The sequence below is a fragment of the Muscardinus avellanarius genome, assembly GCF_963383645.1.
Source record: "Muscardinus avellanarius genome assembly, chromosome: 4".
Lineage (NCBI taxonomy): Eukaryota > Metazoa > Chordata > Mammalia > Rodentia > Gliridae > Muscardinus > Muscardinus avellanarius.
In genome coordinates this window covers 102,045,782-102,062,920 of record NC_137789.1, presented here as the reverse complement: position 1 = coordinate 102,062,920, position 17,139 = coordinate 102,045,782, and the positions used below count along the sequence as shown (strand labels likewise).

The 17,139-nt window shown below is 44.2% G+C and overlaps 1 protein-coding gene across 7 annotated transcripts in view; it reads right to left on the bottom strand.

The window, feature by feature from the left end:
• Positions 1-208: 208 nt before the first annotated feature.
• Positions 209-17,139, bottom strand: part of LDB3 (LIM domain binding 3) — a gene marked incomplete at both ends in the record, with an annotated part of 67,378 nt that continues 50,447 nt past the window's right edge. For all 7 annotated transcript variants that reach the window (XM_080693758.1, XM_080693761.1, XM_080693764.1 and 4 more), the window contains 2 exons: positions 209-298; positions 7,137-7,252. In XM_080693758.1, the coding sequence (XP_080549884.1) occupies positions 209-298; positions 7,137-7,252 (206 nt within the window). The remainder of the gene's footprint in view (positions 299-7,136; positions 7,253-17,139) is intronic.

Below are 17,139 nucleotides of genomic sequence, written 5' to 3'. Positions count from 1 at the left end.
TTGGTTTAGAATCTTTATTTGGCTTCTAGTCTGAACTATGCAAATACACAATCTGTGTACAGAAGAAAAGACTAAAATTATACTTCAAAAGGGTTCAATCACTTCCTCTCTTCTCTTTTCCCCCAGAAAAGAAACGTCAGGCTCCTTGAATTCTGTGTTGCCGGCAGCAGGAACAGCCCAGGCCTAGCTGCACCAGAGGCCCGGGCTCCTACACGTTGATGGCATGGGCATGCTTCTTGCACAGGGGCCTGTCCTTCTTAGAGTAGAACGGCTGCCCCTCCAGATTCACATGGCAGACCTGGGGCAGAGAACAAACTGAAGTGAGATGAGGCCTTCCAGCCCACACGGCAGTGGGGCATAAGAAGATTTTAGTCACTCCTTTTAATAAAAGCACTGTTGCCAGGTGTGAGGGCCCACATCTGTAATCCTAGTACCTGAGAGGCTGAGACAGGAGGATATCAGGTTCACAGTCAGCCTCAGCAACTTAGCGAGGCCCTGTTTCAAATAAAAGAATAAAGTCAGGCCAGGATGTAGTTCAAAGGTAGAATGGCCCATTGTTTGATCCCCAGCACCCCCCCACACACACACACACAAAGGCTGAGGTAGAACACCCCTGAGTTCAATCCTCAGTATGCCACACACACACACACACACACACACACACACACACACACACACACACATTGTTTTTCAGCACTGAGAATTAAACCCAGGGGCATTCTACCTTTGAGCTGCAGCCCTGCCCTATTTTTTATTCTTTATTTTGAGACAGAGTCTCACTAAGTTGCAGAGGGCCTCACTAAGTAGCTGAGGTTGGATGCAAGCCTGCAATCCTTCTGTGTCAGCCTCCCAAATGCTAGGATTACAAGTATGCACCACCACACCCGGCTCAGAATTTTTTTTAATTAATTAATTAAAACCTCCCTAAAGCCAGGCATGGTGGCACATGTTTGTAATTCTAGCACTTGGGAGGCTGAGACAGGAGGATTGTAGGTTCATGGCCAGCCTCAGCTATTTAGTGAGGCATTCTACAACTTAATGAGAACCTGTTTAAAAAAAAAAAAAAAAAAAAAAAAACAGGGCTAGAGGTGCAGCTTGGAGGTAGAATGACCCTGGGTTCCACCCCCAGTACTGGAAAAAAATGAAAAAATAAATAATGAATAAAACCTCCCTGAGATACCACTAGACAATTACTAATGTAGCAAAACAAACAACACTAAAACTGCCATGGCTTGTCAGCCTTAACCTTGCATAACTCTAGCCCAAAAAATGGAAAAGAATAAAAAATATTAAATAAAAAATCAGCAATGCCAAAATGGAAAGAGGCCTGTCTGTACAGTGCTAGGGACTTGTGAACCACTTGATGTTCTGTCAGATATGTGGCAACTTTGAATAAGAGCCATGAAGATGCACTTACCCTATGACCCAGTAATGCCACCCTGGAGAATTCTATCTTGCAAAAACAACTCCATAGAGCAAGGAAACAGTGTGTGCTCAACTAGAAACTGAAAACTACTATCATTTCTTTTAAAAAGGGGATGTTTAAATAAATTTGCATGATTCATTTTTCCAATGGAATGATACCATGAAAACAATGATCAGTTGTGGAAAAGTGTTTGTAGAAAGATATATGAAAAAAAGAAGACAAAATTATGTGTTCATTGGTGACAATATATGAGTTCAGTTTGAAGTTAGAGACATTGCAGAAAGAAGGGGACAAATTAATCTCTTCTGAGGCTGCCACAGTCAATCAAGAAGGATTTGAAACACTTGACATACACATTCTCATAAAAGCTTCATAGGGTTGCCAATTGAAAAGCTGGCTCTTAGAGACTTCAAGGATCTTGCTTAAGTCACAGATCTAGTAAATTGCAGAGCTATAGCTGTATCTAGGTCTGTAAGAACCTAGTTCCCTGCTAATTTTCCCACATCCTATAGCAGAGAGAGGCTATGCTTACTTGTTCTGAGCTTACAGGCTTGCACAGAGGTAGCCCTCTGAGTTTGCTGGAATTACCAGTATGAAGGCTGGGCCCCAGGTAGACAGTCAGCCAATATGTCAGAGTTGCTTGGGAAGTCACATTGGCTGGGATGGACTCCAGCCAGATAGGGCACTGAGCATCCCTACTGCGGAGTAGAGTTGGGAGCCACATCTAGGACTCTGTTACCAAAAGCAGTGCAGGAGCCCCTGCATATGGGCAGGGACAGAGTAATTATACACATTTGCACATTCGCAGGGACAGAGAAATCCTCCTCTGAGCTGAGCTTGGGTCAGTGAGCACATGTTCACGCCAAGGGAGTGGGAGAGGAAAGGAGCATCACAATGGCCCCATTTGGGTAGGTCATACTTAGGAATAACCTAGGGCTGCCAGTGGACCATGGAAACTAAGAAGCTGACAAAGTATCTGTCCCCTGTTGGGGACAGCGATGCTGTGCATAACCAGGTCCTGTGGTCTGGATGTGGTTTATCTGCTAAGGTCTATGTGTCGGAAGCTTGTTTTCCAAATGTGGAGATGTTGGGAGGTGAGACCTTTAAGAGGTGAGACCTCAGCCAGGCATGGTGGCGCATGTTTGTAATCCCAGCATTTGGGAGGCTGAGACCAGAGGACCAAGGTTCGTGGACAGCCCCAGCTATTTAGTGAGGCCCAATGTCCTGGGTTCCATCACTAGTACCGCAAAAAAAAAAAAAAAAAAAAAAAAAAAAAAAAAAAAAGAGGTGAGACCTCATGGGAAGTCTTAAGAGTCAGTTGGAGGCATGCCCTCAATAGAGAGATTATATTTCTCTTGGGACCTTGGTTTTTTTTTTTTTTTTGTGGTACTAGTGATGGAACCCAGGGGCATTCTACCTCTGAGCTACACGCCCAGCCCTATTTTTTTTATTCTTTATTTTGAAACAGGGTCTGAGTTGCAAAGGGCCTCCCTAAGTAGCTGAGGCTGTCTGCGAACCACAATCCTCTTATTTCAGCCTCCCAAATGCTGGGATTACAAGTGTGAGCCACCACACCCAGCTCCTTGGTTAGTTCTTGCAGGAGGATTGTTATAAAAGTCTGTGCCTAGCCCTAACTACTCTCTTTTGCTTCTTGTATGGTAATATGATCTTTTACTCACACACAAAGACTATACCATGATGTGACACACCAGAGCTGACCCAATGCCAGCAACATCCTTGAAACTCAAAAACAGTAAGCTAAACAAACTTCTGTTCTTCATAAAGTTATCCTGCCATGGGCACTTTGTTATAGTACTGCAAAGCTGACTAATACATCAGGCTCTTGTGGCTGCCTCAAGCTGCTGCTGACACACTGAAGACAAGACCAAGAAGGTGAACATCCAAGATCTGCCTGGTGAGAATGGATTTCAGGGGAGACAGAAAGGCAGCTGTGGGTTACTTCTGTACTCCCCAAACTCCAAGAACATTTGGTAAACTGAATTTGTCTAAAGATTGTGCTATCCAAGATCTAATAACAATATAGTATATCAGTGGGGAAGTAGTCTGGATCTTCTTTATTACTATTTTTTTAAGTTATAGGAAAGTATATGCTAAGTAAGTCATTTTGAAATGTAAAGTAATGGAAAGAAGAACCCCCTCATCCCTGCCAAAAACTATCCAAGCTTGGGATTAGCTCAGAGGTACAGCATTTGCCTGACAGGTATAAGAAGGCATCCTAGCTGGGCATGGTGGTGGATGCCTGTAATCCCAGTACTTGGAAGCCTGAGACAGGAGGATCATAGGCTTGATGCCAGCCTCAGCAATCTAGCGAGACTTTCAGCAATCTAACCAGACCTTGTTTCAAAATAAAAATCAGGGCTGGGCGTGCAGCTTGGAGGTAAAATACCCCTGGGTTCAACCACAGTAACACACACACACACACACACACACACACACACACACACACACACGGCGTCCCAGCACTGAAAAAAAATCTTTAAATCAAAGATATCCTCTCAGAGATTAACACCATGTTCCACTTTGCAATGTCACAGTGGGGCAATGAGTGCCACACAGGGTGGGTTTGGAAGAAAACCTAATGATCTCCATGATTATTCAGAGGACAGGACCTGCCCAGTTTCTGTGGGCAGTGCTACGGTTCTCACACACTTGCCTGGACTTAATTCTCTGAAACTCATTTGTAATATCAGCCTGAACCACTCCAAGTCTTACTACTTCTTCTGGTCTCTCTCTCTCTCTCTCTCTCTCTCTCTCTCTCTCTCTCTCTCTCTCTGGCTCTGTGCTGTTGTGACACTCAGCCAAGCACATGGTAGGCTCCTGGGAGCTGACCCTCACCCACTTTACCAGATTCTCCCCCTGCAACACAGCCCGTTCCCGAGCCTGCCCTTGAAGAACAGGCCTTCTGCACCGCTGTCTTTCTGGACTTTCTCCAAGTCTCTCAGATCTTTCTAGAAGTTGGGTAACCAGACTTGCAGGCAGTGTCTTAGGAACAGACAAGCCATGGCTTGAAAGTAAGGGTCAGAGAGCCCTATGCTGTGCCTGGATGAGCCATAACTCTGCAGGAGACAATCCTAAAATTAGAAATATTTATACCATTGTCCCTTTTCAGAGGGGAGGCCATGGATTTTTGTTTGTTTCTGTTTTTGGTACTGGGGATTGAATCCAGGGGCATTCTACCTCCAAGCAATAGCCCCAGGCCTCTTTAAGAAAGTTTAATTTTTTTTTTTTTTTGCAGTACTAGGGATGGACGCCAGGGCATTCTACCTCAGAGCTATACCCCAGCCCTATTTTTTTTTTTTTTTACTCTTTATTTTGAGACAGGGTCTCACTAAGTTGCTGACAGCTTCACTAAGTTGTTGAGGTTGGTCTTGAATCTGCAATCTTCCTATCTTAGTTTCTCAAATTCTGGGTTTATAGATGTGCACCACCATGCCCAGCTATCCCTGGTGTATTTAAAGGACCCTAAAAGGCAACTAAAGAATCTTTTCAGCTGGCACACATCTGTAATTCTAGTACATGGGAAGCCAAAACAGGAGGATTGCAAGTTCAAGGACAGCCTCAGCAACTTAGATCTTATTTCAAATAAAATAAATAAAAATAACTTGGAGTATATCTCAGAGGTAGAATTCTCCTGGATTCAGTCCCCAGTACCTACCCCCAAAGTAATCTTTTCAAACAGCTGGAAAATCAGAGCATTGGGGGTTGAATTCTATCCAAATTTGTATGTTGAATCTGGGCATAGTAGCATATGTTCCTGTCGTCTCAGTTTCTTGGAAAGTTGAAGCAAGAGGATCCCTTGAGCCCAGGAATTTGAGGCCAGCCTGGGCAACAGAGTGAAACTCCATTTCAAACAAAACAAAACAAAAAACTTGTATGTTGAAGTCCTAATCCCCAGTACCTCCAGCCTACCCGACACATGGACATAGCAGTGACTTTATTTGGAAATAGTTTTTGCAGCTGTAAGATGAAGTCATGCTGGAGCAAGATGGGCCTTTAATCTAATATGACCTGTGCCCTTAAACAAGAGGTGCCCACAGAGACAGACATGCACAGAGAGGAGACACAAACACACTGAGGAAGACAGCCACATGACGATGGAGGCAGAGACTGGAGTGATGTAGCCACAAGCCAAGAAGTCTGAGCATTGTTGGCAACGACCAGAAGCTAGGAGAGAGGGCACAGCTGCTGGCTAGCACCTCAACTTTGGACTTCTGGCCTCCAGAACTATAAGAGAGAGCCGGATGTGGTGGTGCACACTTGTAATCCCAGCACTTGGGAGGCTGAGACAGGGTTTTTTTTGTTTTTGGTTTTTTTTTTTTTTTTGTGGTACTGGGGTTCCTGGAAGCCCTTCTACCTCTGGGCTACACTCCCAGACCTATTTTTACATTTTTATTTGGAAACAGGGTCTCCTAAGCCAACACACGCGGCTGGCTTTGAACCTGCGCGATCCTCCTGTCTCTGCCTCCCAAGTGCGGGGATTACAAGAGTGCGCCACCATGCCTGGCTCTGAGACAGGTTTAAAGCCAGCCTCAGCTATTTAGTGAGGCTTTCAGCAACTTAGTGAGACCCTGTTTCCAAATAAAGTATAAAATAGGAGTATACCCCGGAGGTAGAAAAGCCCCCAGGTTCCACCCCCAGTACCACCAAAAAAAAAAAAAAAAAAAACGTGGGAGAATACATTTTGGTTATTTGAGTCATCTGTTTGTTATAGGAAGCCTCGCAAACTAATCCAGAGTGAATACAATGCATCCCACAAATAGTGAGGTGTGTAGAATGAAGTATGGGATCCAAAGTGTATGTCAGTAAACTTTATGACTAGGATCACACAACTCTAAAAGGTTATGGGTTTAAACTGCACAAATAGTTCGTGCATTCCCCCCCAACTATATATCTTGAACAACTTTGGTTTTAAGAAAGTAGCAGTACCGCATTACTTTTTCTGGATAAAGTTAGATCAATTACAGACTGACATTACAGTGCTTTGTAAGGGGTGATTGTTTCCTACCTCCAATTCAGAGTCTAAATGTTGGTAGGCTCAGTATCATGTCCCCACCTCAACCCAAAGCCCTTGGAAGGAAAATGCCAATCTCATAGTAAAATGACCCAGCTGTTGAGCAGAAATAAACTGCACACAGTTAATAGTTAATTAATGCTTATCTCCTGGCAGCTATGTATCAAGAGCAGGACCACTTGGGAAAATAAAATAACACTCAGTCCTGCTTCCTAAAGGTTCTGTTAAGAGAAACCTTATCTCAGATTTTCATAGGACTGGTCAGTTCCAATCTGGTGCTCATGGTGAAAATTTGGGGGATACCTTCAAATCACTAAGTTGTAGCTGAAGCAATGCAGAGCCTTAGGAAGCTCTTCTGATCCAAGCATCATTTGCTACTCCGTCTATGGAGAGGGCAGTGCTGGCGAGACAGGTGGCTGTTTTTCTAATCCCTAGGGGGGTCTGTTGCTTTGCTTGAAATGGAAAGTTGCAAGGCCATGTTGGCTTATAAATAATCATTAGTAATAAAACTTTGTTCAGTTGCAACATATTGAGGCATGACGGCATTTGTCAGCTTTTAAAAACAATCAGAATATCAGAGTGCTGGAGCTACAAAGGATGCTGAGGGCTGGTTATCTAGCCTGCCATACTCCCTCTGCCCTCCTCTCAGGTGGTCAGAACCCCATGCTGAAAACGTACCGCACAAATGAAGCAGGTGTCATGCCAGGTATGCCCCAAGGCTTCAATAAACTTGTCACCGGCCTCCACGGGGAAGTCACAGCCATGACATTTGGTGCTGAACAGATTGATGTAATCTGAAATGAAAGGCAGAGTGAAGACCAGACGTCCAGGCAGGCAGGAAGAAGCAATCCGGACACGTGGGTCCAAGGCCAACCACCCCCAGACAGTGGGGTGCTTGTTAGAGCAAGTGGGCAACATCTAGAGGGGGTGGTCATCTCAGACCAACCAATACTCAGTGACATGACAGATTATTTTTCCTTTTCCAATAATTTGCCACCGATAAGCAGATCACATTTAGTTTTCACCTTGTATTGGTTTGATATGCAAACATTTTTGGGAACTGCCATCAACTTCTTGTGGGGTGATTGTATCCTTTGCTTCTGTTTGTCCATCTGTTAGCCCAAACAGATCAATCCCAATGCAGAAAAAAAAAATCTATATTTCCCAATATTTGTTTTGGAAGAATGAGGTTACTTAAGATTTTTTTTTGTTGGCAGTAGGGATTAAATGCAGAGGGCTCTTCTGCCTCTGAGCTATACCCCAGCCTTACTCTATTTTTTTTTTTTTGAAGCAGGGTCTTCCTAAGGTACTGCTCACTGCCCTTGATTAAATCTATGATCCTCCTGTCTCAGCCCCTCAAGTCTTGGTAGTATAAGCATGGTTCTTAAGATTAAGATAGCCGTGTGTGGTGGTGCACGCTTGTAATCCCAGCATTCGGGAGGCTGAGACCAGAGGATCGTGGTTCGCGGACAGCCTCAGCTACTTAGTGAGGCCCTCCACAACTTAGTGAGACCCTGTTTCAAAATAAAGAATAAAAAAATAGGGCAGAGGGTGTAGCTCAGAGGTCAAATCCCCCTGGGTTCCATCCCCAGACCCACACACACAAAAAAGATTAAGATATTATTATTAAGATTATTAGAGTATTACAGTGCCTGGTCTTCAGATTTTTAAGAATTATATGATGCTCAGCAGGCCATCGTGGCCACACTTATAATGGAAGCTGAGAAAGAAGGATCTTAAGTTTGAGGCCAGCCTGAGTAACTTAGTGAGATCCTTTCTCAAAATAGAAATCAAAAGGGCTGGCTGGAGATGTAGCTCACTGAGCCCAGAGGGCTCCTGGATTCAATCCCCAGCATGGGGCAGGGAGGGGGAGTTATACAATGTTCTTTGTTTGACCATTCTTCTATCATTGGAAATTCATGTTGACAACACTAGTTTAAAAATATTTGAGCGATTTGACTGGAGCACATTCTTCTCTCTCCACCCCAGCAATGGAGGTAATGCTGTAAATATTATTTGTATGATGCTTCGCAGTTTCCTAAACATTGTCACATAGATATTGCTGTGGTTTGAATGTGTCCCCAAGGTTCATGTGTTAGACACTTAATCCCCAGTGCAACAGTGTTGGGAGGTGGGGCCTGATGGGAGCTGTTTAGGTCATGAGGACTCTGCTCTTATGAATGGATTAAAGTCATTATTGAGGGATTAGGTTCCTTATGGCAGGAGTGTGTTTCTCATAAAAATGAACTTGGGTTGGGCGTGGTGGCGCATGCTTGTAATCCCAGCGCTTGGGAGGCTGAGACAGGAGGATCGCACAGGTTCAAAGCCAGCCTCAGCTACTTAGTAAGGCTCTCGCAACTTAGTGAGACCCTGTTTCCAAATAAAGTATCAAATAGGTCTGGGAGACTGTCCCCTGGGTTCCACCCCCAGTAACACACACACACACACACACACACACACACACACACACACACACACAGTGAGCTCGGTCCTCCATTCAGGACGATGCAGTAAGAAGGCCCCCTGCAGAAGCAGTCTTTGATCTTGGATTCCCCAGCCTCCAGAACTATGAGCCTCCAAGTTTCTTTTCATTATAAATTACCCAATCTCAGGCATTCTTTTACAGCAGCACAAAATGGACTAAGACAGTCGTATTTACAAGTGTCTCAAAGTCAAGCACTATGCCTCAGTGGTGGGGGCACTTCCTATGTGCTCCTAGCATAAGTCCTGTTACACAGTTAATACCCAACACATACAGAGTGAATGAATGAATCAATCAGTAAAATGAATGGACGAATCTAACTTTCATGATGTCTGTTTTGTTTCATGGATGAGGAGAAAGGCCCCTAAAGAGGCTAAGAGCCCAGCCTGGGTCCCCTGACTGAGGCACAATGAGGTCTAATGTTCTTCCTCTACTGCGGCTGTTGTCTCTGAGTTACAGGGCAGCTGTTCTACTGCACTATCTGTAGAATATTTCTAGATTCTTCTAGAAAAGCACAATCCCCTTTGTGGAGCCTTCATTGCCCCGCCTCCTCCAGAAGTGTGCTCGTGTCTCAGCACAGCTCTGCCATGGTGCCTTTTTCTTGCAGCAACGTCCTGTTCACCTCCTTGTGAACAGTACGTCTGTTTATTGTTTTAGGCTGCACACTGAGAGGCACTGCACCATGGGGGTTACAAACCTGGAGTCTGTAGAAAGAAAGAGCTGGATTCAGATAGCAGCTCTGCCAAGGAATTGTTTAAGCCTGGGGCAAGTTGCCTAACTCTTCAGGACCTCAACTTTCTCATCTATATAATGGGAATAATTACAGCACCAAACTCTTGAGGTTGTTGAACAGACTAAATAAGATAATGTATGTGGAGTATTTGGCATGGGCACTAAAAAAGAGCTTGGCTCTTACTCTGGATGTCTTCATAAATAATGAGGGGAGGGAAGAGAGCCATGCTTTGCTTGCACAAAGTGTTTCTTGTGTACTTCTTATGGCAGCTCTGGGAAGAGGTAATGTCCCTGATTTAAGGAGGAGGAAACAGACCAGAAGGATTCCATTATACCAGTTGTAACGAGCAGCATGAGACCTGCTGGATTCCAAAGTTCATCCTCCTTCCTTGACTTTATTCTGTCTCTAGCTCCTTATCTACTTGCCATTGGGCTTTGATAACTTTTATTTATCTCCTGCATATTTTTCCAACCTATGACTTCCCCTTTTGTGCTTAATGATACTTGTACAAATGCTCATGCATATTCCACTTTACCATTCTCTGACAGAATACTTAATGTCTTCAACAGTCAGAAATGTATTACCTCACCTGAGCTGAGCAAACACTGTTCTGCTTCCTTTGGAAAGTTACAACGAGTCTCGGGGTCACTCTGTGTCCAGTAGAGCTTACTAGTGCAGGGTACTGGCTGACATATTTTCACTTGAGGCCAAGCCCTGTGCCCCACTTCTGATTTCTCTCTCATCACTCCCTGTTGGTCTCCAGGTGTTCTGGTCTCTATCAGATACCTCCGGGCATCTGTATGAAAGTGGTCCTGGAGTTGGAAAATTTTCCCCACATTCTCTATCTTCATCTCTGTAAACTTTAGGGTCAGTCTTTTTACTGGAAAATCCTCATGCCACACCTCAACCAAGAGAGGTGAGATGACCTTCCTGAAGTTCTCCCTCCTTCATCCATTTATTCATCCATCTGACCATCCATCCATCCATCCATCCTCCATCCATCATACATCCATCCATCCACCTACCCACCCATCTCTCTTGGGTGTTCATGTACATTCAACATATCACATGATGAGGAGTTTGCTCAAGATTTTTTTTTTCTATACTGGTTTGAACCCAGAGGCATTTTACCTCCTAGCTACATCCCCAGCCCTATATTTTATTTTTTATTTTGACATAGAGTCTCAATAAATTGCAGAAGGCCTCATTAAGTAGCTGAGGTTGGCCTCAAACCTGCGATCCTCCTGTTTCAGCCTTCCAAGCACTAGGATTGCAAGCGTGCGCCACCATGCCTGGCTTGCTCAAGGTTTTCAAGTGCAGAGATCTGCCATCCTTGACTCCATGGTTGGTTCCTCTCACAGGGGCTGGCATGGAGTACGTGTTCAATATACTTTTGTTTTTGTTGGTACTGAGGATTGAACCTGGGGGCCCTTATCAGGGATAACTGAGCCACACCCCCAGCCATATATATATATATTGGAGACTGAGTCTCCCTAAATTGCTCAGGCTGGACTTGAACTTGAAATTATCCTGGCTCAACCTCCTGAGTTGCTAGACATGCACCACCACATCTAGCTCAATACATATTTGACAGATAAATGATAAACAAAAAACAAAGACCGTGTTCAAGCAAACTTATTAAATAGTGATTCCTTCTCCTGTTGATTTTTTCCACCGATTAAGGTCTTAACAACAGCTTAAACCTATTTCTGTAATATCAAATCTTACCTACTGATTGATTTTTTTATTTTAAACCTCATTTTGTAATGATGTGGAGAACTGCCAATTTGTTTGAAAATTTGGTAGCACAAGTCTGACCCTAATACTTTTTTTGTGTGTGTTTGTGTGGTATTCGGGGTGGAACCCAGGAGCTTTTCTACTTCCAGGCTACATACTCCCAGACCTATTTTTATACTTTATTTGGAAACAGGGTCTCACTAAGTTGCTGAGAGCCTCACTAAGTAGCTGAAGCTGGCTTTGAACCTGTGCGATCCTCCTGTCTCAGCCTCCCAAGCACGGGGATTACAAGCGTGTGCCACTATGCCCGGCTTTATTTATTCATTCATTTATTTTTGCAGTCCTGGGGATGGAACCCAGGGGCATTCTACCTTCGAGCTACACCCCCAGCCCTATTTTTTATTCTATATTTTGTGGGTTCTATCTATAGTACTGGGGGATTGGCTCAGAGGTAGAATGCTTCTAGGTTCAACCCCCAGTGCCACGAAAGAAAGAAAGAAAGAAAGGGAGGAAGGAAGGAAGGAAAGAAATATAGAAAGGAAGGAAGGATAAAAATAGGGCTGGGGGTAGAGCTTGGAAGTAGAATACCCCTGAGTTCAATTCCCAGTACTGCAAAAAAAAAAAAAAAAGTTATTTTTCCTCATTCATTATATAAAATGAGAATGCCAGTGTTCTTTCTTTCTTTCTTTCTTTCTTTCTTTCTTTCTTTCTTTCTTTCTTTCTTTGTGGTACTGGGGATGGAACCCAGGGGAATTCTACCTCCAAGCTATACTCCCAGACCAAATTTTTTATTCTGTATTTTGTTATAGGGTCTCACTGAGTTGCAAAGGGCCTCACTAAGTAGCTGAGGCTGTCTGTGAACCGTGATCCTTCTGTCTCAGCCTCCCAAATGCTGGGATTACAAGCGTGCGCCACCACGCCTGGCCACCAGTGGTCTTGAATTAAGTCTGTGCATGCCTGGGGCTTTCCCACCAGGAGCATAATCTAGCTCCTCATTTATTTATTTCTCCCTTTAGGTGGTCATGATTTTAACTACCTCTCTTATGTTCCAAGTTGAATTAATACCCTTTCATTTAATGGATTTTATTGCCATTGTAAAAGGATTTCCATCCATCATATCACAGATGCTCTATGTTGGAAAAGGGCTTAGTCTTTTTCCTGAGCAATGGTTCTCAAACATTACAATCACCTGGAGGGTTTGGTAAAACACGGATCACCAAGTTCCACACCCTGAATTTCTGATTCAGAGATCTGGGGTGGGGCCCAAAATTTATGGTGTGTGTGTGTGTGTGTGTGTGTGTGTGAGAGAGAGAGAGAGAGAGAGAGAGAGAGAGAGAGAGAGAGAGAGAGAGAGAGAGAGAGAGAGAGAGATAGATAGATATTGGGGACAACCCAGGGGGTTCTACTCACTGAGCTATACCCCCAGTCCTAATTTATTCTTCCTTCCTTTCTTCCTTAATTTCACACTGGGGATTAAATTCAGGGGAATCCTACCTCCAAGCTACACCCCTAGCACCCCTATATCTTTTTACTTTTTATTTGGAAACAGGGCCTCACTAATTTGCTGAGGCTGGCTTCAAACGGTGATCTCCCTGCCTCAGCCCCCCAAGTACCAGGATTATAGGTGTATATCACCATGACTGGCAAAAATGTGCTTTTTTAACAAGTTCTCAGATGATGTTGATGTCACTGGTCCTGGGACCACATTTTGAGAAAGATTTCTGATTTCCAACCCTAACCAAAGAGCAGAGTAGCCTGGATGGGGTGGGGCAGCCCATGAGATTCTGCTTCTGTGGGTCTCGGGTTTGTCTTCTCTCTAGTTTTTAGAGCTCCTCAGGTGATTGTGATGTCCTGCCAAGCTCAGCAACTGCTCAGGTGCAGATTCTAATGTGAGTGCTTGACTTTCCAACCTGGTGTACTGGCATCTTGCTGAAAGTGTCAGCTAGGTCTTGCAGCCAACAGAAGTCCTTCTGAGTCTAGACCCTATCATTATGTTTCAGTCTGCAAATTTGACAGGACTCCTTTCTGTGTCTTCTTCTAAGTTGTTGATAAAAATGGAGACAAGAGGGCTGGGGATGTAGATCAGTGGTAAAGCACCTGACTGGCATGTGGGCAGACTGAGTTTCATCACCAGCATGGCAAAAAAAGAAAGAAAAAGACACCACAATGAGCTATCACTTCCAACCATTTAGGATGGCTACTACCAAAGGCCAGATGACAAGTGTGGGTGAGAATGTTGCATACTTGGAAGATTAAGCGCTGTTGGTGAAATTATAAAACAGTGCCTCCTCTATGAAAGACGATATAAAAGTTTCTCAACTATCAAAAACAGAATCTTGTATGCTTCTAATTCCAGCATTTGGGAGGCTGAGACCAGAAGATCATGGTTGGCGGACAGCTTCAGCTACTAGTGAGGCTCTTTGCAACTCAGCGAGACCCTGTTCCAAAATAAAGAATAAAAAAATAGGGCAGGGGGTTTAGCTCAGAGGTCGAATGTCTCTGGGTTCCATTCCCAGACCCGCAAACAAACAAACAAACAACAACAACAACAAAACCCACAGAATTTCCATATGACTAGCCATCCCACTTCTGGGTATACCCAAAAGAACCGAAAGCTAGGCCTTGAAGAGCTATCTGCATACCCATGTTCACTGAGGCATTATTCACAATACTCAAGAGGTAGAAGCAACCCATGGACATAGATGAGTAAACAAAATATTATTCAGCTTTAAAAAGGAAGAAAATCTCTCTTTTTCCCCTTTCTTTGTGGTACTGGAGATTGAATCCAGGGGCATTCTACCTCCAAGTCCCCCCCCCCCCAGTCGTGTGTGTGTGTGTGCACGCGCAGTACTGGGGATTGAACCCAGGGTCTCACTAAGTTGGGGAGACCCTCACTAAGTTGCTGTGGCTGGACGTGAACCTGTGATCCTCCTGTCTCAGCCTCCTGAGTACTGGGATTACAGGCATACGTCGCCTGGGGCCCAGAGTCCCGCGACCTGGGCCCTGGCTGGCGTGCCCCGCGCGACCCCCGCCCAGGACCTAGCCCTATTTTTTAGTTTTTTAAAAATTATTATTATTATTATTATTTATTTATTTATTTATTTGGTGGTACTGGGGTTCCTGGAAGCCCTTCTACCTCCGGTATACACTCCCACAGGCTACACTCCCAGACCTATTTTTTAACATTTTTATGTGGAAACAGAGTCTCTTAAGCCAGCAAGGCTGGCTCCGAACCAGCGCGATCCTCCTGTCTCCGCCTCCCAAGCGTGGGGATTACAAGTGTGCACCACCACGCCCGGCATAAATTATTTTTTTAAAACAGGGTCTCACTGAGTTGCAGAGGGTCTCACTAAGTAGCAGAGGTTGTCAGTGAACTGCAATCCTCTAGTCTCAGCTTCCCGAATGCTGGGATTACAAGTGTGCACCATCATGTCCTGCTACTCCCAGCCCTTTCTCAAAATTTAATTTCTTTTTTTTTTTTTTGTACTTGGGATTGAACCCAGGAACATTCTACCTCCAACCTATACTTACAGCTCTACTTAATTTTTATTTTGAAGCAAGGTTTTGCTAAATTGCTAAAGCTGGCCTTGAACCTGCAATCTTCCTGTCTCAACCTCCCAAGTACTGGGATCACAGGCATGTGGCACCACACCTGGCTCAAAATCTTATTTTGGAACAGAGTCTTACTAAGTTGCCTTGGCTGGCCTCGAACTTGCCTCCTGAGTAGCTGAGATTACAGGTGTGAGCCACCACACCTGGCAAAGGAAGGAAATTCTGACACATGCTATAACAGGGATGAACCTTGAGGACATTAGGCTTAGTGAAATAAGCCAGTCACAGAAAGACAAATACTGTATAATTCCACTTATAAGAGGTTCCAGACCAGTTCATATACAGAAAATAGAGTGAGCCGAGTGTGATGATACATGTGATGATAATCCTAGTACTTGGGAGGTTGAGACAAGGAGGATCACAGGTTCGCTGCCAGCCTCAGCTACTTAGTGAGGCTCTCCACAACTTAGTGAGATTGGCCTTGTTTAAAAATAAAGAATAAGAAATAGGACTGGGGATGTAGCTTGGAGGTAGAATACCTCTGGGTTTAATCTCCAGGCCCCACCCAAAAATTAAAAAATGTGCTCTGTGAAAGCTAAGGGTCTCCCGGAGCCATTTCAAGGATAATTCGTGTAGCCCACTCCCTGTGGGCAGGTGCTTTGCTAAGAGCTCTGCCTGTATCAGCTCAGTTAATCTTTATAGCAGCCTCTGAAGGAGATGGTAGGGAATAGGAAATAGATTCAGAAGAGGCGAACAGCTTGTCTCTGGTCACACAGGCTGAAGTGGCCCATCTGGGGTTCCAGTCTGGATCTCTGGGGCTCCTAGATTAGAAAGGAAGTCTGCTTCCTAGCTGTCTTCTCTTAGCACTCGATGCGGCATTGCTGCATCTTTTACTCAAAACATCACTTTTGAGAATCCTTCTTAGAGGTTGCTATGGTGATGGTGAACAACTATCACTCTTTCCTAAGCTTCAGACATACATCGTGGCCTATCACAAATCCTGTCAGCTGTAATAATGTTGGTTGATGAGTAATAGCAATTTGTACAGACATAGCAGCACTGTCATTAATCACTAATCAACACCATATGCTCATAAGAGGGGAAATGATGGGGCTTATCACCACCCTTCTACAGATATGGAAACTGAGGCACCAAGTGACTAAATAACTGGGTTTAAAGTCATTCAGTAAGCCAGGTGTGGTGGTCCATACTTTTAATCCCAGTTTTTGGGAGGATGAGACAAGAAGATTGCAGGTTCAAAGCCAGCCTCAGTAACTTTGCAGGCCCTCCACAACTTAGTGAGACCCTGTTTCCAAATAAGAAATAAAGTTTGGCTGTGGGTGTAGCTTGGAGGTAGAATACCTCTGTATTCAATTCCCGGTGCCATAAATAAATGTCATTCAGCTCACTTCAGAGCTGGAAAGAGAATTCACCAGCATAAAGACCCAAGACCCGAGTAATTTCTTTTATAATTTATAGTTGAGGGCAGGAGGGGGAATTTTGTTTTCACTAGAGGAAAGTGAAATTACTTCTCCTTTCTATCTTTTTTTTTTTCAGTACTGGGGATTGAATGTAGGAACATTCTACCTCCATGCTATACCAACCCTATTTTTTATTCTTTATCTTGGAACAAGGTCTCACTAAATTGTGTAGAGCCTCACTAAGTAGCTGAGGCTGGTGGCAGCAAATCCACAATACTCCTGTCTCAGCCTCCTAAGTACTGGGATAACAAGCTTGTGCCACCACATTCAGTTTGACATCTCCTTTCTGATTCCAAAGTAAGCTAACTTAATTAACTGTGTTTCTCTTTCACTCTCAAATCGGTTACCCAAAGCAGGGCATGGTGGTGTGTGCTTGTAATCCCAGTACTTGGGAGGCTGAGATAGAAGGATCGCAGGTTTGCTGTCAGTCTCAGCTACTTAGGGAGGCCCTTTGTAACTTAATGAGACTGTGTTTCAAAAGAATAAAAAATGGGGCTGGGAGTGTAGCTCAAAAGTAGAATGTCCCTGGGCTTCGGGGGGTGGGGGAACAAAAACAAAAAAAACAGCTACCCAGTCAGTCACTTTAGCTCTGTTATTCTTCATAATGGTATGCTTATCTTTCCCTCTTCTGATTTGCTGCTGGTGCTATTGGTGCTAGAGTGTGTGTGTGTGTGTGTGTGTGTGTGTGTGTGTGTG